The following is a 24956-nucleotide window of genomic DNA, read 5'->3' as shown; positions in this document are numbered from 1 at the left end:
TAAATAGCTGCTGGTAAGACAGACACACAGTTGATGTAGATGGGAGGTGTCTATCAATGAGACCATCCTTGGCAGCGCCACCAAGGTTAATAGTGTTTATACCAAGCACCTGAACTCTTTTTTCAAAACTTTGTTAGTAATGCTTGGAGATTAGACATCCGGTGGGTCCTTTCATTGCCCCCTTAATGCCGCCAATGTAACTGTCGTGGTTTTAAGTGTCGTGAGTCATACTGCCTGCATTTTCTGCTGTCACTATTTATCACAGGGTAAAAAAAAATTACGTAAGTCTGTATTTTGTGTATTTCGCTATAATCGCCTTCGCCATTTCATTGTCGGTGCAACTGTTGTCGGAATGATGAGCATCTTAAATCTGACTACCACCGGCTTATTTGTTGAAGAGGATGAATGCAGTTGTTCATGACACTATGAAACTCAAGCCCCCTCTAACCGTCCAGGTTTTAAGGATATCCATACTTGAATACAGGTGATAAAATTAGTGCCTCAATTAATTTGATTTAGCCACATGCACAAACATGGATATCCTCAAATCCTGAGATGTTAGGGGGGGGGCCTAAGGACTGGATTTGTGAATCACTGATGTAACTGATTACTTGAAATTTAATTTAACACTTGATTGATTTCCTAAACATATTTTATTTGCTTAAGGTTACCGAAAAACAAGTTTTATATGTCTTAGTCTAAAAATCCTATCCTAATAGGTACCACTGAAACATTTATTCTCTAGACTTTCGGGTGAAAAGCGCAGATTATAATTCTATAGCTAGGCACATACAAATACTACTTTTCTTATAATAATGTCATAAAATGACTCACTTCTTCTTTTTCCAACATCTCCTTTTGAGGTTGCAGCTTCATTGAGGAGAACCATTCCCATGGTAATAGCAGCATCTAAAACCATTGTTAAGGACCACCAAAAATGTATGTATGTAATTTTGCTTTTCAAGCACAATACTTATTAAAACAAAAAAGAAAAAGAAACAAAAGATATTCAGACAGGCATGGAAGACCACAGAGCACAACTCTCAATTCAGGTTAAAATTTAAACATTATTGGTAGCAGTAGCTGAAGCAACTAAAATAAACATTTTATTTTGCATGTCTTAAACAATGGAATTGGAAACCTTCCCTAGGTGTCCCCAGTCAATGTATTTACATTTTTTTTTACAAACATTGGGCCTGTTATATCTGTTCTGAGAAATTCCTAATGCATACAGTAACAAACATTTTTATGAATAGTTCTCATACAGTCTGATACAGCAATGAGCTACTCTTCAGGTCTGCTGCTGATCCAGCTGCCTAAATACACCTAAATGCTGCCTGATCCAGCTACCTAAATACACCTAAATGCTGCTGATCCAGCTGCCTAAATACACCTAAATGCTGCCTGATCCAGCTACCTAAATACACCTAAATGCTGCCTGATCCAGCTACCTAAATACACCTAAATGCTTCTTGATCCAGCTGCATAAAATCACCTAAATGCTGCCTGATCCAGCTGCCTAAATACACCTAAATGCTACCTGATCCAGCTACCTAAATACAACTAAATACTGCCTAATCCAGCTACCTAAATGCTGCTGATCCAGCTGCCTAAATACACCTAAATGCTGCCTGATCCAGCTGCCTAAATACACCTAAATGCTGCCTGATCCAGCTGCATAAAATCACCTAAATGCTGCCTGATCCAGCTACCTAAATGCTGCCTAATCCAGCTACCTAAATACACCTAAATGTTGCCTAAACACAATTAAACTCTGCCTGATCCAGTTGCCTAAATACACCTAAATGCTCCCTGATCCAGTTGCCTAAATACACCTATATGCTGCCTGATCCAGCTGTGTAAATACACCTAAATGCTGCCTGATCCAGTTGCCTAAATACTGCCTGATCCAGTTTCATAAATACACCTAAATGCTGCCTGATCCAGCTGCCTAAATACACCTAAATGTTGCCTAAACACAATTAAACTCTGCCTGATCCAGTTTCATAAATACACCTAAATGCTGCCTGATCCAGCTGCCTAAATACACCTAAATGTTGCCTAAACACAATTAAACTCTGCCTGATCCAGTTTCATAAATACACCTAAATGCTGCCTGATCCAGCTGCCTAAATACACCTAAATGTTGCCTAAACACAATTAAACTCTGCCTGATCCAGTTTCATAAATACACCTAAATGCTGCCTGATCCAGCTGCCTAAATACACCTAAATGTTGCCTAAACACAATTAAACTCTGCCTGATCCAGTTTCATAAATACACCTAAATGCTGCCTGATCCAGCTGCGTAAATACACCTAAATGCTGCCTGATCCAGTTGCCTAATTATTGCCTGATCCAGTTTCATAAATACACCTAAATTCTGCCTGATCTAGCTGCGTAAATACACTTAAATGCTGCCTGATCCAGCTCCCTAAATACACCTAAATACTGCCTGATCCAGTTTCATAAATACACCTAAATGCTGCCTGATCCAGCTGCGTAAATACACCTAAATGTTGCCTGATCCAGCTCCCTAAATACACCTAAATGCTGCCTGATCCAGCTACTTAAATGCTGCCTGATTCAGCTGCCTAAATATACCTAAATGTTGCCTAAACACAATTAAACTCTGCCTGATCCAGTTGACTAAATACACCTAAATACTGCCTGATCCAGTTTCATAAATACACCTAAAAGCTGCCTGATCCAGCTGCCTAAATGTTGCCTAAACACAATTAAACTCTGCCTGATCGAGTTTCATAAATACACCTAAATACTGCCTGATCCAGTTTCATAAATACACCTAAATGCTGCCTGATCCAGCTGCCTAAATACACCTAAATGTTGCCTAAACAAAATTAAACTCTGCCTGATCCAGTTTCATAAATACACCTAAATGCGGCCTGATCCAGCTGCGTAAATACACTTAAATGCTGCCTGATCCAGTTGCCTAAATACACCTAAATACTGCCTGATCCAGTTTCATAAATACACCTAAATGCTGCCTGATCCAGCTGCCTAAATACACCTAAATGTTGCCTAAACACAATTAAACTCTGCCTGATCCAGTTGACTAAATACACCTAAATACTGCCTGATCCAGTTTCATAAATACACCTAAATGCGGCCTGATCCAGCTGCGTAAATACACCTAAATGCTGCCTGATCCAGTTGCCTAAATACACCTAAATGCTGCCTGATCCAGCTGCCTAAATACACCTAAATGTTGCCTAAACACAATTAAACTCTGCCTGATCCAGTTTCATAAATACACCTAAATGCTGCCTGATCCAGTTGCCTAAATACACCTAAATGCTGCCTGATCCAGCTGCCTAAATACACCTAAAAGCTGCCTGATCCAGCTGCCTAAATGTTGCCTAAACACAATTAAACTCTGCCTGATCCAGTTTCATAAATACACCTAAATACTGCCTGATCCAGTTTCATAAATACACCTAAATGCTGCCTGATCCAGCTGCCTAAATACACTTAAATGCTGCCTGATCCAGTTGCCTAAATACTGCCTGATCCAGTTTCATAAATACACCTTAATGTTGCCTGATCCAGCTGCCTAAATACATCTAAATGTTGCCTGATCCAGTTTCATAAATACACCTAAACTCTGCCTGATCTAGCTGCCTAAATACACCTAAATGCTGCCTGATCCAAATGCGTAAATACACTTAAATGCTGCCTGATCCAGTTGCCTAAATACTGCCTGATCCAGTTGCCTAAATACACCTAAATACTGCCTGATCCAGTTTCATAAATACACCCAAATGCTGCCTGATCCAGCTGCGTAAATACACCTAAATGCTGCCTTATCCAGCTCCCTAAATACACCTAAATACTGCCTGATCCAGTTTCATAAATACACCTAAATGCTGCCTGATCCAGCTGCGTAAATACACCTAAATGCTGCCTGATCCAGCTCCCTAAATACACCTAAATGCTGCCTGATCCAGCTACCTAAATACACCTAAATGCTGCCTAATCCAGCTACTTAAATGCTGCCTGATTCAGCTGCCTAAATATATCTAAATGTTGCCTAAACACAATTAAACTCTGCCTGATCCAGTTGACTAAATACACCTAAATACTGCCTGATCCAGTTTCATAAATACACCTAAATGCTGCTGATCCAGCTGCCTAAATACACCTAAATGCTGCCTGATCCAGCTACCTAAATACACCTAAATGCTGCCTGATCCAGCTACCTAAATACACCTAAATGCTTCTTGATCCAGCTGCATAAAATCACCTAAATGCTGCCTGATCCAGCTGCCTAAATACACCTAAATGCTGCCTGATCCAGCTACCTAAATACAACTAAATGCTGCCTAATCCAGCTACCTAAATGCTGCTGATCCAGCTGCCTAAATACACCTAAATGCTGCCTGATCCAGCTGCCTAAATACACCTAAATGCTGCCTGATCCAGCTGCATAAAATCACCTAAATGCTGCCTGATCCAGCTACCTAAATGCTGCCTAATCCAGCTACCTAAATGCTGCCTAATCCAGCTACCTAAATACACCTAAATGTTGCCTAAACACAATTAAACTCTGCCTGATCCAGTTTCATAAATACACCTAAATGCTGCCTGATCCAGTTGCCTAAATACACCTAAATGCTGCCTCATCCAGCTGCCTAAATACATCTAAATGTTGCCTAAACACAATTAAACTCTGCCTGATCCAGTTGCCTAAATACACCTAAATGCTCCCTGATCCAGTTGCCTAAATACACCTATATGCTGCCTGATCCAGCTGTGTAAATACACCTAAATGCTGCCTGATCCAGTTGCCTAAATACTGCCTGATCCAGTTTCATAAATACACCTAAATGCTGCCTGATCCAGCTGCCTAAATACACCTAAATGTTGCCTAAACACAATTAAACTCTGCCTGATCCAGTTTCATAAATACACCTAAATGCTGCCTGATCCAGCTGCCTAAATACACCTAAATGTTGCCTAAACACAATTAAACTCTGCCTGATCCAGTTTCATAAATACACCTAAATGCTGCCTGATCCAGCTGCGTAAATACACCTAAATGCTGCCTGATCCAGTTGCCTAATTACTGCCTGATCCAGTTTCATAAATACACCTAAATTCTGCCTGATCTAGCTGCGTAAATACACTTAAATGCTGCCTGATCCAGCTCCCTAAATACACCTAAATACTGCCTGATCCAGTTTCATAAATACACCTAAATGCTGCCTGATCCAGCTGCGTAAATAAACCTAAATGTTGCCTGATCCAGCTCCCTAAATACACCTAAATGCTGCCTGATCCAGCTACTTAAATGCTGCCTGATTCAGCTGCCTAAATATACCTAAATGTTGCCTAAACACAATTAAACTCTGCCTGATCCAGTTGACTAAATACACCTAAATACTGCCTGATCCAGTTTCATAAATACACCTAAAAGCTGCCTGATCCAGCTGCCTAAATGTTGCCTAAACACAATTAAACTCTGCCTGATCCAGTTTCATAAATACACCTAAATACTGCCTGATCCACTTTCATAAATACACCTAAATGCTGCCTGATCCAGCTGCGTAAATACACCTAAATGCTGCCTGATCCAGCTCCCTAAATACACCTAAATGCTGCCTGATCCAGCTACCTAAATACACCTAAATGCTGCCTAATCCAGCTACTTAAATGCTGCCTGATTCAGCTGCCTAAATATATCTAAATGTTGCCTAAACACAATTAAACTCTGCCTGATCCAGTTGACTAAATACACCTAAATACTGCCTGATCCAGTTTCATAAATACACCTAAATGCTGCTGATCCAGCTGCCTAAATACACCTAAATGCTGCCTGATCCAGCTACCTAAATACACCTAAATGCTGCCTGATCCAGCTACCTAAATACACCTAAATGCTTCTTGATCCAGCTGCATAAAATCACCTAAATGCTGCCTGATCCAGCTGCCTAAATACACCTAAATGCTGCCTGATCCAGCTACCTAAATACAACTAAATGCTGCCTAATCCAGCTACCTAAATGCTGCTGATCCAGCTGCCTAAATACACCTAAATGCTGCCTGATCCAGCTGCCTAAATACACCTAAATGCTGCCTGATCCAGCTGCATAAAATCACCTAAATGCTGCCTGATCCAGCTACCTAAATGCTGCCTAATCCAGCTACCTAAATGCTGCCTAATCCAGCTACCTAAATACACCTAAATGTTGCCTAAACACAATTAAACTCTGCCTGATCCAGTTTCATAAATACACCTAAATGCTGCCTGATCCAGTTGCCTAAATACACCTAAATGCTGCCTGATCCAGCTGCCTAAATACATCTAAATGTTGCCTAAACACAATTAAACTCTGCCTGATCCAGTTGCCTAAATACACCTAAATGCTCCCTGATCCAGTTGCCTAAATACACCTATATGCTGCCTGATCCAGCTGTGTAAATACACCTAAATGCTGCCTGATCCAGTTGCCTAAATACTGCCTGATCCAGTTTCATAAATACACCTAAATGCTGCCTGATCCAGCTGCCTAAATACACCTAAATGTTGCCTAAACACAATTAAACTCTGCCTGATCCAGTTTCATAAATACACCTAAATGCTGCCTGATCCAGCTGCCTAAATACACCTAAATGTTGCCTAAACACAATTAAACTCTGCCTGATCCAGTTTCATAAATACACCTAAATGCTGCCTGATCCAGCTGCGTAAATACACCTAAATGCTGCCTGATCCAGTTGCCTAATTACTGCCTGATCCAGTTTCATAAATACACCTAAATTCTGCCTGATCTAGCTGCGTAAATACACTTAAATGCTGCCTGATCCAGCTCCCTAAATACACCTAAATACTGCCTGATCCAGTTTCATAAATACACCTAAATGCTGCCTGATCCAGCTGCGTAAATACACCTAAATGTTGCCTGATCCAGCTCCCTAAATACACCTAAATGCTGCCTGATCCAGCTACTTAAATGCTGCCTGATTCAGCTGCCTAAATATACCTAAATGTTGCCTAAACACAATTAAACTCTGCCTGATCCAGTTGACTAAATACACCTAAATACTGCCTGATCCAGTTTCATAAATACACCTAAAAGCTGCCTGATCCAGCTGCCTAAATGTTGCCTAAACACAATTAAACTCTGCCTGATCCAGTTTCATAAATACACCTAAATACTGCCTGATCCAGTTTCATAAATACACCTAAATGCTGCCTGATCCAGCTGCCTAAATACACTTAAATGCTGCCTGATCCAGTTGCCTAAATACTGCCTGATCCAGTTTCATAAATACACCTTAATGTTGCCTGATCCAGCTGCCTAAATACACCTAAATGTTGCCTAAACAAAATTAAACTCTGCCTGATCCAGTTTCATAAATACACCTAAATGCGGCCTGATCCAGCTGCGTAAATACACTTAAATGCTGCCTGATCCAGTTGCCTAAATACACCTAAATACTGCCTGATCCAGTTTCATAAATACACCTAAATGCTGCCTGATCCAGCTGCCTAAATACACCTAAATGTTGCCTAAACACAATTAAACTCTGCCTGATCCAGTTGACTAAATACACCTAAATACTGCCTGATCCAGTTTCATAAATACACCTAAATGCGGCCTGATCCAGCTGCGTAAATACACTTAAATGCTGCCTGATCCAGTTTCATAAATACACCTAAATGCTGCCTGATCCAGTTGCCTAAATACACCTAAATGCTGCCTGATCCAGCTGCCTAAATACACCTAAATGTTGCCTAAACACAATTAAACTCTGCCTGATCCAGTTTCATAAATACACCTAAATGCTGCCTGATCCAGTTGCCTAAATACACCTAAATGCTGCCTGATCCAGCTGCCTAAATACACCTAAATGTTGCCTAAACACAATTAAACTCTGCCTGATCCAGTTTCATAATTACACCTAAATGCTGCCTGATCCAGCTGCGTAAATACACTTAAATGCTGCCTGATCCAGTTGCCTAAATACTGCCTGATCCAGTTTCATAAATACACCTAAATGTTGCCTGATCCAGCTGCCTAAATACATCTAAATGTTGCCTGATCCAGCTCCCTAAATACACCTTAATGTTGCCTGATCCAGCTGCCTAAATACATCTAAATGTTGCCTGATCCAGTTTCATAAATACACCTAAATGCTGCCTGATCCAGCTGCCTAAATACACCTAAATGTTGCCTAAACACAATTAAACTCTGCCTGATCCAGTTTCATAATTACACCTAAATGCTGCCTGATCCAGCTGCGTAAATAGACTTAAATGCTGCCTGATCCAGTTGCCTAAATACTGCCTGATCCAGTTTCATAAATACACCTAAATGTTGCCTGATCCAGCTGCCTAAATACATCTAAATGTTGCCTGATCCAGCTCCCTAAATACACCTTAATGTTGCCTGATCCAGCTGCCTAAATACATCTAAATGTTGCCTGATCCAGTTTCATAAATACACCTAAACTCTGCCTGATCTAGCTGCCTAAATACACCTAAATGCTGCCTGATCCAACTGCGTAAATACACTTAAATGCTGCCTGATCCAGTTGCCTAAATACTGCCTCATCCAGTTTCATAAATACACCTAAATGTTGCCTGATCCAGCTGCCTAAATACATCTAAATGTTGCCTGATCCAGCTCCCTAAATACACCTTAATGTTGCCTGATCCAGCTGCCTAAATACATCTAAATGTTGCCTGATCCAGTTTTATAAATACACCTAAATGCTGCCTGATCCAGCTGCCTAAATACACCTAAATGTTGCCTAAACACAATTAAACTCTGCCTGATCCAGTTTCATAAATACACCTAAACTCTGCCTGATCCAGCTGCCTAAATACACCTAAATGCTGCCTGATCCAGTTGCCTAAATACACCTAAATACTGCCTGATCCAGTTTCATAAATACACCCAAATGCTGCCTGATCCAGCTGCGTAAATACACCTAAATGCTGCCTGATCCAGTTGCCTAATTACTGCCTGATCCAGTTGCCTAAATACACCTAAATACTGCCTGATCCCGTTTCATAAATACACCCAAATGCTGCCTGATCCAGCTGTGTAAATACACCTAAATGCTGCCTGATCCAGTTGCCTAATTACTGCCTGATCCAGTTTCATAAATACACCTAAATGCTGCCTGATCCAGCTGCGTAAATACACTTAAATGCTGCCTTATCCAGCTCCCTAAATACACCTAAATACTGCCTGATCCAGTTTCATAAATACACCTAAATGCTGCCTGATCCAGCTGCGTAAATACACCTAAATGCTGCCTGATCCAGCTCCCTAAATACACCTAAATGCTGCCTGATCCAGCTACCTAAATACACCTAAATGCTGCCTAATCCAGCTACTTAAATGCTGCCTGATTCAGCTGCCTAAATATATCTAAATGTTGCCTAAACACAATTAAACTCTGCCTGATCCAGTTGACTAAATACACCTAAATACTGCCTGATCCAGTTTCATAAATACACCTAAATGCTGCCTGATCCAGCCGCCTAAATACACCTTAATGTTGCCTAAACACAATTAAACTCTGCCTGATCCAGTTTCATAAATACACCTAAACTCTGCCTGATCCAGCTGCCTAAATACACCTAAATACTGCCTGATCCAGTTTCATAAATACACCTAAAAGCTGCCTGATCCAGCTGCCTAAATGTTGCCTAAACACAATTAAACTCTGCCTGATCCAGTTTCATAAATACACCTAAATACTGCCTGATCCAGTTTCATAAATACACCTAAATGCTGCCTGATCCAGCCGCCTAAATACACCTAAATGTTGCCTAAACACAATTAAACTCTGCCTGATCCAGTTTCATAAATACACCTAAACTCTGCCTGATCCAGCTGCCTAAATACACCTAAATACTGCCTGATCCAGTTTCATAAATACACCTAAATGCTGCCTGATCCAGCTGCCTAAATACACCTAAATGTTGCCTAAACACAATTAAACTCTGCCTGATCCAGTTTCATAAATACACCTAAATGCTGCCTGATCCAGCTGCGTAAATACACTTAAATGCTGCCTGATCCAGCTCCCTAAATACACCTAAATACTGCCTGATCCAGCTTCATAAATACACCTAAATGCTGCCTGATCCAGCTGCGTAAATACACCTAAATGTTGCCAGATCCAGCTCCCTAAATACACCTAAATGCTGCCTGATCCAGCTGCGTAAATACACCTAAATGTTGCCTGATCCAGCTCCCTAAATACACCTAAATGCTGCCTGATCCAGTTGCCTAATTACTGCCTGATCCAGCTCCCTAAATACACCTAAATGCTGCCTGATCCAGCTGCCTAAATACACCTAAATGTTGCCTGATCCAGCTCCCTAAATACAGAGACAGGACCATTTTATTGTACAGTAAATACAGTTAATTACCATGGTATTATTGGGATAATAGCAAACTGGTGTATGTTTCATAATATTAGAACAGTATGGTAATCTTGGAATTGGTACAACTCAGTCATACTTCTATTACTTACTGTAATTATTAATTATACTAAAATCTCTCTGAGGATACAAAAAGCAAATGACAAATTGATACAAATGATAATATAGAAAAAAAATAATATAATGTAAAATGTTTTGTATATGAACCATTTACAAAACATGAGCCATTTTAAAAAGGTATGGATGGGAGTTGAAGTAAATGCAGCTAAAATCTAGTTTTCAACAGTATTTTTGACAATATAACATATGTACAAATGAACATCTAAATTATAAAAAGACCAAACAAGCCACTAAATGCACGGTCTCTCTTTAAAAGTGGAATTACAGTTCCAATGCAAATAATGGTCATATCAATGTTCACATTGGTCCCAAAAACACCAATAGTACTTATATACACTATCATAGTATATTTCCCTGATTTCACAGTGTGTCACTTTCAAGCTTAGTTAAGGTGCACATTTCAACAATTCTAAAGGATTATCGCACATCACTATCCTTTACAAATACATTTTAAAAATGGTCACCATGGAATCCAACAAACAATATCGCAAAAGTACAGAAAAAGTCTTGAAAAAGAAAAGACTGTATTTGTTTACTGTTATAACCTTGTTCCTCTAAATTTGGGTGATAATGTACTTTATTGTACTTTCTCTAATAAACTATTCTTCAATACAGAAATAGTTTTATGCTAATTTTATGACTTTCATTTTTCTTTTAGCTCCTGCTTATTCTTTACCAAGCACTTATTTTTCCCAGAAAATGATGAATGGGGTTTTGGATAAAGGAACATTAAAATGTTTTGTGCAGAATTTCTAGCTTAAAGCATATTAACTTGCAATGCCTAGGGTGATGCCAACCATAAATACCCTAAATATAGCACATAATGGCTCTCGAGTCCCTCTACATTCCATGGGGCTTGTAAGCTTTCCCTATTTCTGCACTTTTGCAATATTGTGATTTTAAACAGGATCAATACAAGGTAATGGACTTCTTATGCTGTAGAAATCTGAAATCCTGTATGTTTTCATTATATATGTGTTGAGTATTGATCATAAAGATCAATCATTTTATAAAGTTTAAGGTAACTATTAGCTTGTTCTATAGGAACAAATAGGACACAAATATTAATACATCAGATTTATGTTGCAACAACAGTAATTCTATACTAAATAATTCTTATATATTAATGCTCAATACACTCAGTTAATAGAAATAGTGTATTATTAATTAATAGCAGAGATCAGAAATTATGGTGGTTAATACAATAAAATTATGTAGAGAAGATCATGGTATGTAATTAATAGTTATCCCAAATTTTCTCCTCTTCAAATCAATGCTCACTGAATTGATGACAGATGGTACTTGTCCAGAAGACAAATGATTCATTATTTGAATCTAGATACTTCAGTACAAGATTGGTCATCATTAGCTTATTGGCAGATGACATGATCTGCACATTAATAAGGTGAAATATCTTCTGGCTTCTATAAATATGCGACTGTATCCAGGATGTTGTGTGTACGCTGTGTCGTCCCCTTGTAATGTCCTTGTCAGCAGGGGAAAAAAAAACCAGTAAATCAATATTAATAAATCCGTGACAACAACATTATAGTACAACATTATACTGTTTGTAAACTTATATTGCTATATCTTATTGCACATTTATAGGACACATAGTATTTACAATAAAGGTCATGTGAATATTCCTTGCAATGCACATATACTCATAAAAAGCAAATGTGGTGCACTTGCAAGTGGGTGAGTAAATGTGAACAAAGGGAAGACACTCTTTAGGAAAACCTGTCACCATGAATTATCATAGCAATATTTAGGCTTCTTACACAAATAGACATTTTGAAATGTCATAAGAGCAGACACTATACTGCAAATTAATATTTATAGCCATCATTTAAACATGGTGAATGCACACCCCTGTATGTACCACCATTGCTGGAACTGGGGTTTCAATGGTAAATACTCTGGTTCCTGGCCACTTGATTGTCGTGGTCATGATGACATCATTAAGAACAGCCTCCTACGCGGACAGGGGCAGAGTGCTGTATGGCAGACTCAGCTGGGGTCTACCCTATACAACAGCACTTGTATAATCTGATTCTAATGGCAGCTGACTCTCTAGTTCCTGACAAACACATTTCAGTCTCCTATATCTTGAAAGGGCCTCCAATGATTAAATAACTAAAAAAGCTAACAAAGTGTTATGGCTTGCACTCCGCTACATGGCAAGTATACACAAATATGGAATATTTATCTATAAACACATACCGTATATACTTGTGTATAAGCCGACTTTTTCAGCACATTTTTTATGCTGAAAAATCCCCCCTCGGCTTATACTCGAGTGAGGGTCCCACTTACCTGTTCTCCGGTCCCTCAGCTCTTAACTTCCACAGTGGAACGCAAACTTCCGTTACAAATGCCGAACTTCCTGTTAGTGGAACGCACATGCGTTCCACTGTGGAAGTTAAGGGCTGAAGAAAATCCCTCCCTCCCTCCCTCAAAAGCATTAGGTCACCAATTAGCCAACCAAGGAAGGTAAATAAAACGTTTTTGGTTTTTTTATTCATCTGGCTGTGTACTTTCGTGGACAGTGGGCTGATGTGGGTATTTAATGATTTTTGGTATATTTGGAGACATTTTGGGAGCCTGAGTTTATTAAAAGAAGCAAGTCATTTTTGGACTGTACTTTCAGGGAATATGTACTTATCAATACGCAGTTATGGTACTAGCTGTATATGTATTTATCTAATGCATAGAAGCCACCCTCCAATATTTTTATTTTTGAAATTTACCAGTAGCTGCTGCATTTCCCACCCTAGGCTTATACTCGAGTCAATAAGTTTTCCCAGTTTTTTTGTGGTAAAATTAGGTGCCTCTGCTTATATTTGGGTCGGCTTATACTCGAGTATATACGGTAATTCACACACAGACATAATTACCAAGTTCCTCCCCACAGATCACAGCTAAACAATTTCAGGAAGAGAAGCTTGCTAATGTTTATCTATAAACATTATTTTGTATGATGCCCCAAATTGCAGAAAACCAGTTTATCCAGAAAGTCTTACATCTCAGGCATTCCAAATAATAGTTCTTATACCTTTATTATAACTCCCATCAGGGTATGAAATATTATATAGACTGTACCTTTGTCAATGTTACCAGAGTCCTTTTCATATTAGATCAATTTATATTTAAGATTCAGTGCTCCAGCCAGAAACTTTCCTATCACATAAAGGTCATATGGAATAAAACAGCGACCAATAATGTTAGGGGTGTAACATAAAAAGACCAATAGTTGTGGAGTTAAGAGTTAACACACTTACTAAAAATGATTTAAGAAGTGCAGCCTGCTTTCAGCATTTTACTTGTTTTCTATAAGAAAAAGATCATTTAAATAAACCCCTTATGCTGATTTAGGGCCTGATTCAGAGTGGAACGCAAGTGTAACCGTAACCTGCAAATGAAAAAGTTGCACATGTCATCAGATGTCATCATAACAATAGACACTTACGTCCCACTTGTGAACATGTACAAACACCATTAATTTATTGTTAGAAATGCAATCATTATGAAGCATAATTTATATTTGAATTTTATTTAAATTAGGAGCAAATTCTAATCTATAACCGACCGACTACTAAAGCCTCAATAAACATCTGTGAATCATTCGCAAATCTCATCATCCGCTACTTACACCTGCCCCTGACTACTTGCAAATTAAACCGTTTTTACTGCGACAACGTCCCAGTCTGCATCCCTATGTAATTACTCAAATATGTCCTCACAGTACATTACCTATGTTAGAGCACTTCTTGTCCCCCCACCCGGTCACGCCTTCAGACAGAAGGAGAATAACCATTGTGGCCTATGTTCACTGTCTGCGCATGCACAGTGTGAGGAAGTATGGATAAGCTACGTAAACTGGCATAAAACTTTATTATTGGGGAAACTTTTTTCTCCCCAATTATGTATGATTGTTAGCCTTATTCATTTTAGGGGACAAGGCATAAAGAACCAACAAATATCAAAATTTACATTTTCAGACATGATCCAAGGAGCTAAAATATGTTGTACATTGATGAGCTGATTATCCACAGTAACTCTGTTGAAAAGGAAATAGTTACCTCCCCACCAGTGTTTCCACTTTTCAAATTCCATATTTCCTGGTCTTGACCTGTTTATTCCTGGTCAGAATCTCAAATGTCCCTGTCAACAGTTGTACTTAAAAGGGGTGTGATACATACATAAAATGATAAACAGGAAACATAACAACAGGGCGACCGGGAAAAACAAAACCTATATGTGGAAAGACTGTTGAAAAACGTAAAAAAAACACAAAAAAAGGTAAGTGTAAACACTGCTCCCCACTGCACTACAGATAACTGAAGCTCCCCCACATACTAAGGATACAGTTCTGAAGGGATCTTAAATGTCAAAAAGCTGAGAGTGCAGTCATTTCAGTTACTGTGAGCTAAGTTAATATCACTAGATTCACCCAGCTCTACACAGGAGTTTATTGTATTGAATATAATTTCAAAATATTGTTATAATATGCTCTTTTCTCACTCAAGATAAAACCAAAACTCTACTTCATTCTGTTATCTCCTGTCTTGATTACAGCAACCTCCTCCTGTCTAACATTGCCTTCAATCCATCCTAAAATGCCACAGCAAGATTTTCCTCTCACCCAGTCTGCAGCAGCACTCTGCCAATCCCTTACTCACCCTTACCTACAAAGCACTCAATAACACCAGCCCTTTGTACATCGGAAACCACATCTCAGAACACTTTCCCTCTCATCCTCTTAGAACTACTTCTGACCTGCGCCTCAACAACCTCAACTCCCACCTACAAGACTTCTCCTATACCCAGCTATAGCCTTTCCTACCAAACCTGATCAGATTCTCCCCCAGCCTTCAAATCTTTAAACTTTCTGAAAACCTACCTGTTTAATATAGCCTACCCTAATCCCACTTATAATACTGATAACGGTACACAGTGGGTTTTCGCCATAGATCTGTCCTTTCCTCACTAGACTATAAGATCTCTCTGAGCAAGGAACACACTACTCTACAGATCTGCATTTATTTTGTCCGCCTTGTATGTCCATTTTATCTACGCACCAAATTCTTTGCTGTCTGCTGCTGCATTACATTTGTGGCAATCAGATTTACAAATCAGCAACAATATTAATTATAATGATAATAGTTTATTTGCTTTGTCCACAGCAGTTGTTTTTCTTTGATTAATTTTGTGTGGCACCTCAGCTTGTAAATTTTGGGATAGCAATTTTTTTTTTATTTTTTTTTTACTAATTTTACTATTACTAACTATTTACGAACATCAAAGAGATGACATTCATTTTCTTTGGTCAATTGTAAATAGAATGAAAAGAACATTTTCCCTTTAATGGTGATTGTGTCACACACTGTAAGCAGTTGTTATTGTATTGTAGGGATTTCCTATTAGAATTTTTCCTATGATCAACCATATAGGCAAATTTGTAGCAAATAAAGTAAAGAAATTGAATCACATAATTGCACCATATATAAGAAAAAGATAATAATTACGAACAAAAACAAAAATAAAATGAAACGCAAAGGACCACTTAAGCCTGAAATTGAAACTTTCTTATAAGAACACTGACTGTACAGTACTCTATTCTGTGTCAACTTGACATTCCACTGCAGCTCTGTTAAAAAGTAAAGTACTTCATCTTTACACCATTACAGGCTGCTATAGCTCATCCCATATCTTTAAGATGGGATCTGATACAGGTCACAAAGGTGAGACTGATTTTCTGTGACACCATTCACCCTACACCTGTGTATGTATCGATCAAGTCACACAGTTAATTTCTTCCAAGCAAGAACGGTAAATTGTCACTCACACTCTGCCTGCTCAGTAGAAGTACCTCCCTCCTAACATAGAAATCAGTGGCAGAGAAGCTGAAGATAGTATGGGTTACAATAGTATATAAGCACTAGAGTTATTTCATGTATATTTATTCAGCTCCGTAACACTTTACTTGCTGTTAAACAAAAACACCTCCAAATATAGAATGAAAACAAGTGCCTTAAAATAATGTCTACTCATGCGTGTATCCTGTGCATTAATTTATAAAGAACATTTATTTTGTTTACAGCAAATTACACTGTTCCAGCTTTATGCATGGTTAGTTTTCTATTTTTGCTTCTGTGTTTGTGCTGGTGCGATGCATATATATTGGATAATCTCTATGCTAAAGCAAATGAACAGCAACAAATATATATATATATATATATATATATATATATATATATATATATATATATTCTAACCATTTTGCTCAGGAGAAATAAAACAGTTATTCAATCAGCACTGCTGAAGAGCAAATAATTCCACAGAGAGAAAAGTGATATGAAAGAATTCTACATACACGAGTGCTTTGTTTACTTATGCATTTTTGTTTTGCAATGTTTTTACATTTCAAGCGCATCATTAGCCATAAAGGTGTAAGCATGGATCAGACTATGAAAAATGTATTTGATTTTAGTAACAGCAGCAATAAGAAAAGTGCAGCCAAGTCAATTTTTGCATTTTTATTTTTAAATAAAGTTGGGTGGATGTTGAATAGAAGATGGTAATGTTTCATAGGAAAAAAAAGGAAAAGGAAAATCATTTAAGTTCAACTTTCGTAATTTTAGGTATTTAAAGCCAATGTTCCATCCAAATTGTGCGATTAAACATTGAAGAGTTTGTTAATAAAACATTTCCCCCATGTATGCTAAATAGTAAGACCACCCCAGGAACTCTCCCAACATACTTCAATTTAAGTCCATGCTAGAGCTATGCATGCAATATACTTAAGAGCTAGTCAGTGCTTCAAGACTGGGATCCCGACACAGGGAAACCCATTTGTATTTCTAGGGAGACTTTAGATTAAGGCAGGGGGGGTTTCCCACAAGTGGTCAATTCTTTTAAACTGATGATACTTAGGATTATATTGAAAGTCTGCCGAGCGCTGCAACCCTGTGCAATGGATTTTCCCTCTCACACAAATTTAGGTTTTTTTTTTCTCTTTAAATAAAGTATTTTTAGTAACATTGCTACAGACACAAAACATACAAAGACTTAAATTACCCAACTACCTAGACAAGGCCAACCTGTCTATTTTCTAGCCCGAGTGAACATAGAATAATGAATGTATATACACAATGAAAATGATTCAGATCAAAATTCCTTATCAATATCTTGAACAGCAGCCATAAAGGCAAACATGACATCTCTTAGCTTGTATCAATCATTCAACTAAGCAAATTGCCTCCTACGCTGGAATCGTAGACAGGAGGTGGCCTCTAGTGCCACCTATAACAACTCCCTAATATTAATCAGAGATATCCCTCAGGTCACACAAATTTAGTTTTAACTCTATCATTACTAAATCACAGTGTACATAGCAGGTCAAAGTTACTTGCATAATAAGAGAAAATACCAAGGTCTTTAGGCTAAGAGCTGCACTAACCACAGATGGTACAGAATGCATCAGCCATGCTATTATCCAATCAAACTCACTACTGCCATATTCATATTCATCTATTTATTTAGATAGCGCCACTAATTCCGCAGCGCTGTACAGATAACACACTTAGTCCCTGCTCCAATAGAGCTTACAGTCTAAATTCCCTAACATACACACACAAACATACACACGGAGACTAGGGTCAATATGATAGCAGCAAATTCACCTACTAATATGTTTTTAGATTGTGGAAGGAAACCAGAGTGACCGGAAGAAACCCACGTAAACACGGGGAGAACATACACACTCCACACAGAGAAGACAATGGTGGGGAATCAGACTCATTACCCCAGTGCTGTGAGGCAGGAGTGCAAACCACTAAGCCACTAAGTGCTAACCAATAAACCACTAAGTCAAGTACTTTGGTCCCTACATTGGCTGTTTGTAAAACTCATCAGCTTACCAAATCTTATGACAGCAATGAATATATTCCACTTTACTGTTGAAAATTAAAAAGCACATCTCACAATATATAAATATTATCACAAAGTAATATCATTTAAAATAAATGCCATTCTCTAAGGGTTGCTAGTCAGTAAAACTCACTTGTAAAGCAACTGGGGAGCAGTTAATACATTAGTATTTGCCACCCTCAAGACAGATATTATAATTCCTAGAACTCTCCACAACTTATCCTAATAACAACTGTCCCTCAATACAAAATACATAATTGCTCTACAATAAACTCTCCAACAAGTCACACTGCTCTGTGACTTGGTGACAGTACAAAAGACCTAAGCAGTGGTGGAAAAGGTCACAAACCCTTTCTTTTCAGTATTTCAGGTCTAAATGTATTCTAGACATCTGTAATTACCTCTTGTATTTGCCTATGTATCTAGCTCACTGACATTTCCATGCATTTACTCACAGTATTATTACAGTGAATGGTAAACGTTGAGGAACAAGACAATATATAATAAAAGTTCCTGCAAATGAAAACTAAATCAACAACTAAATGTTTGACACTATTCTGGACACAAAAAAGTGAACAATGAACAATGAAGACATAATGGATGCGTAGAACATCTATTCCATGGATGTACTGTACTAAGCCTAGAAACATTCCTACCACTCAATCACACACCATGTAGACGGGGCAGCAGTGGACAATAGAGTCTGCTTAAACAAAAAGCAGTATCCAGGTATTCTGCATATGATATACAAGATCTGATATGAGAATCAGACTTAAGCTTTCTCTCATCCTAACCTTGCATACAGTAATGAGAAGAACCACCAGCGCTTACACATTTCTGACAGGATAAGAGACCCAATCTATCAGATAGGATTAGTGGCCTCACTACAATTAGCTATGTTGTGGATGGAACATGGAATGCCTATTATGTCCTGATTTTCCATTAGGGACGTGTGGCTGGATCACTTATAAATAACTTATTGTAGATATTTATTTTGATTAGAGGTGAAGGGCACCGCTGTATATCATTGCAAATGTACTGATTTTTTTTATTATGTTGTACTTCTGTATAGGAAATGTATTTTTTTTGGAGACAATGTCGGGGGAGGAAATTATATTTTCGTAACTTTTCTAAAGGATGATTCATGCTAATTAATTATTTTCATGTGAATTGACCAACATGTCTTTTTAGCCTTAAAGCACAGCAGGGAGTCGTTACCTGTTATCCTGCCTTGTTAAAGTGAAAGGAAATGTCTGAGCAATGTGATTTAGGATATCGCAGATTGCTGTAAATTACTTTGCATTGCATTTAAATCCAAGTTTGGAGAACATATTGCATCCTGATACTAAATATCTGAAGTAATATCTCAGTCTTTGGGAAGCTGTATAGGATCAGGGGAAGTTGTTACCCCCTGCAAACATGTGTGTCAGAATGTGTATAATAGGAGCACAGTCTTACCATGTAATGTATCATCATACCATCTGTAACTTCTGGTAAGATTGCTAGTACCACAAACTGGCATGTGTAACTGTCATTATTAGGACACTTGAGCTAATAAAACATCACTGCTTCAAGATCCTGATTTCACGCCTACTTACCTGTGGCAATTTCTGTGACCTACAGATTAGACCAATCTAATCCGTTATCCGGCTGTTCTGAGGTTGGGACCCAGCATTCCAGTACCAATGCTCTTCCTGCTACCTTGCAGCTCTGTCCAGTCTGAAAAGCCAGAGGCAATCATCCACAGCAACCCTGATCTAAAGGAAGAGGTCAGGGGTACCACCCCAGGTGCACAGTACACCAGCAGCAAAAGTTACCCAGAAAGGAGCGGTTCTAGGCGCCGGTGTAAGACCCTAGTGGTGGCAGCAGGCTTCTCCTACTGCTACAGGAGGGGCACATTTGCGATAAAGAAAGGGGACGGTGGCAAGGCAAGCGCAGTCGGTCCCCAGCAACATGGACAGCGTGGCATAGGAGGTCCATCCTGTCACGAGAGGTATGAAAAAATGCTTCTGAAATGAACTCACACAAATTAACTCAGATTCTCTGTTTAATCCTTAGCTGTAGTGAGTGCACTGTTCACTACGATAAACCCAGCTGAATCTGTAAATTGCTTTTTATCATCTATAGAGCCCAGCTGAATACATTTCCAAAGAACATCCTATTTTAGAACAGAAGTTAAGACAAGTCTTATTTGCAAGAATCCACATTGCCATAGATACTGTTTTTCATTTCCACCATATTAAAAAAATAAGTCTAAGCCAATACATGAACAATTGTTTTCATTCTACAAACAAAAATATATATACTTTATTTCAGAATATAAGAAGGATACTCAGCAATAGAATAATGTGAGATTCTGCAACAAACTGGGCCTGGCTGCTTCCATGGATGTAACTCTGAAAAGAAAAATATTGTATTTCATTAGTATTCATTAAAACATTTAAAACTTTTAAAAGTAAAATTTGTAAATTTTACAGCTTTATTGAATAAATGTATTAAACACTTATCAATGATCTATTATAGATATTTAGATACAGATGTAGCAGCTTTAAGTGGACAACAGGTACGCCCCACTTGCATACATGCAACATGTCAGGGCGCTTAAGAAAACACATTGTAGTCGCAAGTTGCCCATAGCAATGTCTTAATTACCTTTTTAATAGCAGTACCTTATTCTACCACCAGATGTCATAACCATGTATTTCCTATGGATATAAATGGAGCTATAAAAATATATATTTTTTTAAAAAAAAGAGCAATGTGCTACAGTGCTATAGCCTTGTCTGGATAATGGAAAAACAGGGCGACAATGAACATGTGGTTCCCCCCTTAGGAATCGAGCCCCAAGGCAAACCAGAGATGGGTGCAAGGGCAATACTTAGTACTGAAAAATAGATTAAGTACTGATTAAGTCCCATCAAGCCCCAGTGCCTGTGAAAATCACTCATTAGCTGCCAGGGTATGCCGGCACATATAGTTCCACAAGGGACAACATATTCAAACAGTGGCTGCCTGGGCTTGCTGGGACTTATAGTTCCACAACAGAACATTCTGCACTACCAAATATTACCCTGGCACCCACCACAGAAGAGATGCAAGGATGAACCATAGTGATATTCAATATAGACTGTTTTGTTCGGGTGTGAATATTTTTAGCGAGACCAATTTCCTTGGGAAGTTCTCCCTCATGCTCTTCGGGCTGTAGCTGGCTTCATATTATGGAGAGGGGGACACCACACTGTAGATCTAATCATTATAGTGTGACCAGCACAGCTTGATGCTGGTTGCTGCTTTTGCAAGGAGAACCCAAGCTTGTTGTCCCCTACTTTAGAGGTAACCAGCTCAGGCTATAGCACTGGTGATGATTATTCATTTAGAAGAAGGAAGAGCATCCTTGTCAATTTTATTTATTTATTTTCCTCAGAAAAATGGATTTTTTTGAATACCAGCTCTAGTACTACATGAGGCCAGCACTAGTACTACATGAGGCCAGCACTGGTACTACATGAGGCCAGCACTGGTACTACATGAGGCCAGCACTGGTACTTCATGCAAAATAATAATGTTGATTTAGACAGTAACATCATCATCAACATTTATTTATCTAGCGTCAGCAAATTCCATAGCATTTTACAACTGGGGACAAACACAGTAATAAACATTACCGGGTAAAACAGACAAAGAGGTAAGAGAGATCTTCTTACAATCTATAGGTCAATTGGAGTCAGATACATGAGTTTAAATCTACATACTGCATATTGGTCCAGCAAGATTGCAAAGGTAAAAAGTGATTTGTATGCTATATGATCCAGTCACACAGCAATGTTAGTCAGGGGGTCAGAGTTGTTGTCTTGTGTGAACTGTGTAAAGGGTGGTAATAGGGTAACCTAGTGAGGTTAAGAGGGTGGTTGAGGAATATTATAAGCTTGCCTGAAGAGGTGGGTTTACAGAGAACGCTTGAAGGTTTGTAGATCAGAGGGAAGTCTTATTGTGTGAGGGAGAGAGTTCCGAAGAGTGGGTGCAGTGCGAAAAAAATGCTGTAAATGGGAACGGCAGGATATAATGTGAGTGCATGAGACGCAGATCTTGTGCAGAACGAAGGTGTCTAGTTGGGAGATATTTTGAGACAAGTGAGGAGATGTGTCGGTGCAGTTTTGTTGATGGCCTTGTATGTTAGTAGAAGAATTTTATATTGGATTCTGTAAAAAACAGGTAAGCAATGTAGAGACTGACAGAGTGGCTCAGTAAAGGAAGAATGATTTACAAGGAAATCAGTCTGGCTGCTGCATGCAAAATAGATTGCAGGGGGTTGAGTCTGTTTAAGGGAAGACCAGTAAGGAGGGGGTTGCAAAAGTCAATGCAGGAGATGAGGAGAGATTGAATTAAAACTTTGGCAGTATCTTGTATAAGATTTGTTTTTATAGATATATATATATAACATGATTTAGACAGAGTCGATGTGGGAAACAAAGGATAGTTGTGAGTCAACGATAACACCTAGGCATTGTGGTTGTGGGGAGGGAGTTATGGTCATGTTGTAAACTGAAATAAAAATGTCAGGTAAGTAACTTCTGTTGGTGAGTGAGACTTATTATTAACTTTGTTTTTAAGAGATTGAATTTGAGTTTGCAAGAGGACATCCAAGATAGATAGAGGATAGATCTTCATCCACATGAAGATGATACTGAACATTACAGTATCACAATGTGAAATAGTAACTCATGAATGGCACATATACAGTAAATGGCACATATACAGTAAAATCATGATGAATTCGCTGACAATTTAATAATTGCTTCTTCTATAATATTGTCATTATGTATCATTTATGGAAAATACTTTATACAATAATTTACAGAACTACAGAACATTTAAATCAGAAGGAACCATTTGTTATTTATAAGTAAATATGGAATTTTCTTGTTTAAACTGATATCCTGTAGTTGATAATAAAATGTTTTGCAAATACTTTACTCATGTTCTTCCCCCTTATGGCAAATAGCTTTCTTCCTACTTGAAATGCCGATCCCCCTACCTGTCTGACAATCCATTCACCAGTCGTGTTCTGCAATTGATTACAGGTAGAAGTGCAAGGTATCTACTCTTCTTCTTGCATTAGAAACAAGGTGACGGCCAATGAGTGGATTAGGGGCCAGAAAGGGAGAAAACATCAACTTTTTCTGTCCCCACTGCTTTTTTACTTTCAATAGGTCTTGTTCGGTGAAGAAGCATTATATATAAGAGTATTTCTGTGCTTTATTGTTGACTCAGATGTCCCCGGGAGGACTAGATCCACTCAGAATAAAATGTGAGGCAGATCTGGGGGTTCTCTCCAACGAAGAGTGGAATGTAGTGGTGAGAATTACTAGACATGCCACCTCAGATCCATTTTTGCATGGTACACAGAGTATACTTAACACCAGCCAGGATGCACACAATGAGACTGTGCACCTCTGCGGAGTGCCCCAAGTGTGGTGACCCTGAGGGCACTTTTTGGCATCTTTTATCGTTATGCCCAGTTGTCCAATCATTCTGGGGACAAATATGGAAGTGCATCTCTTCCACACTACCTGTGACCCCTTCGTTATGCCCTAAGATCTTTCTGTTTGGCATTATACTAGAAAATAATTTGAGTAACCCACTCTTCAAACATATATTACCTTAGCCTCCCTGACTAAAGTTATTATAGGTAGGGGGTGGATGGCGGCTGAACCAGCTAGTGTCCTTACTGGATCAATTTAGTTACTGAAGTCTGGAGGCATGAGATGTTCATGTATGAAAGTAGGAAAGCCATGCATAAATACCATAAGATATGGCACCACTGGTATGAATCAAGTTATGTTATGCATTAGGATGATTTGGTGGGTTTGGGGAGTGACCAGATGGGTAGTTAAATCTCAGCCCTGTGCAGCTTCAATAGATTTGACCTGAAGTGTGATTTATATAAGTTATCAAAAAATAAAATAAAATATAATATATGATATAAAATAATATATAATAATATAAATATTACTGTATAATGTTTATAACGACATAGGAAGAGATAAGTGTTACTTAGATAGGATGTTTGATATGTTATTTATATGATGGAACCAAAAAATCTCAATAAATACTTTATTCAAAAAAAGAAGCGCTATTTGCAAACACACACCTTGCCTATAATAAGGGATAGTCCTCATGTATAGTGCCATATGTAAAAAATACAACCACAAACATGGGGTCCCCCCTGCAATAGTGAAAATCAGCTGGTCAGCACAGGGCTGGTGCCTCAACAGAGGGGAACGCAAGAAAACAGTACGCCTCTTCCTGCGGAGGGTACGAGTACCACACTGAAGAGTGCTGGGGCTCTACCTAACTCTGATGGCCTGTGAAGACTGGGGAAATTAGCAAGACTTGGAACCCCAGTGGTTACATTCGTAGACTGGGATCCCTAAAACCCCTGCATATTATACCAAAAGAGTAAGAGAAAACAAACACAT

The 24956-nt window shown here is 38.5% G+C and overlaps 1 protein-coding gene across 1 annotated transcript in view; it reads right to left on the bottom strand.

Annotated features, from left to right (window-relative positions):
- The window catches only part of TUSC3 (tumor suppressor candidate 3), a 202278-nt gene that overhangs the window by 14426 nt on the left and 162896 nt on the right, over positions 1–24956 (bottom strand). The window contains exons 7-8 of the mRNA XM_075196227.1: positions 20810–20873; positions 835–909 (exon numbers count right to left, since the gene is read on the bottom strand). Coding sequence (XP_075052328.1) covers positions 835–909; positions 20810–20873 — 139 coding nt within the window. The remainder of the gene's footprint in view (positions 1–834; positions 910–20809; positions 20874–24956) is intronic.

This window comes from Mixophyes fleayi, chromosome 1 (genome assembly GCF_038048845.1).
Source record: "Mixophyes fleayi isolate aMixFle1 chromosome 1, aMixFle1.hap1, whole genome shotgun sequence".
NCBI lineage: Eukaryota > Metazoa > Chordata > Amphibia > Anura > Limnodynastidae > Mixophyes > Mixophyes fleayi.
Note: the sequence above shows the minus strand (reverse complement) of the source record. Positions and strands in the feature narration are given on the sequence as shown.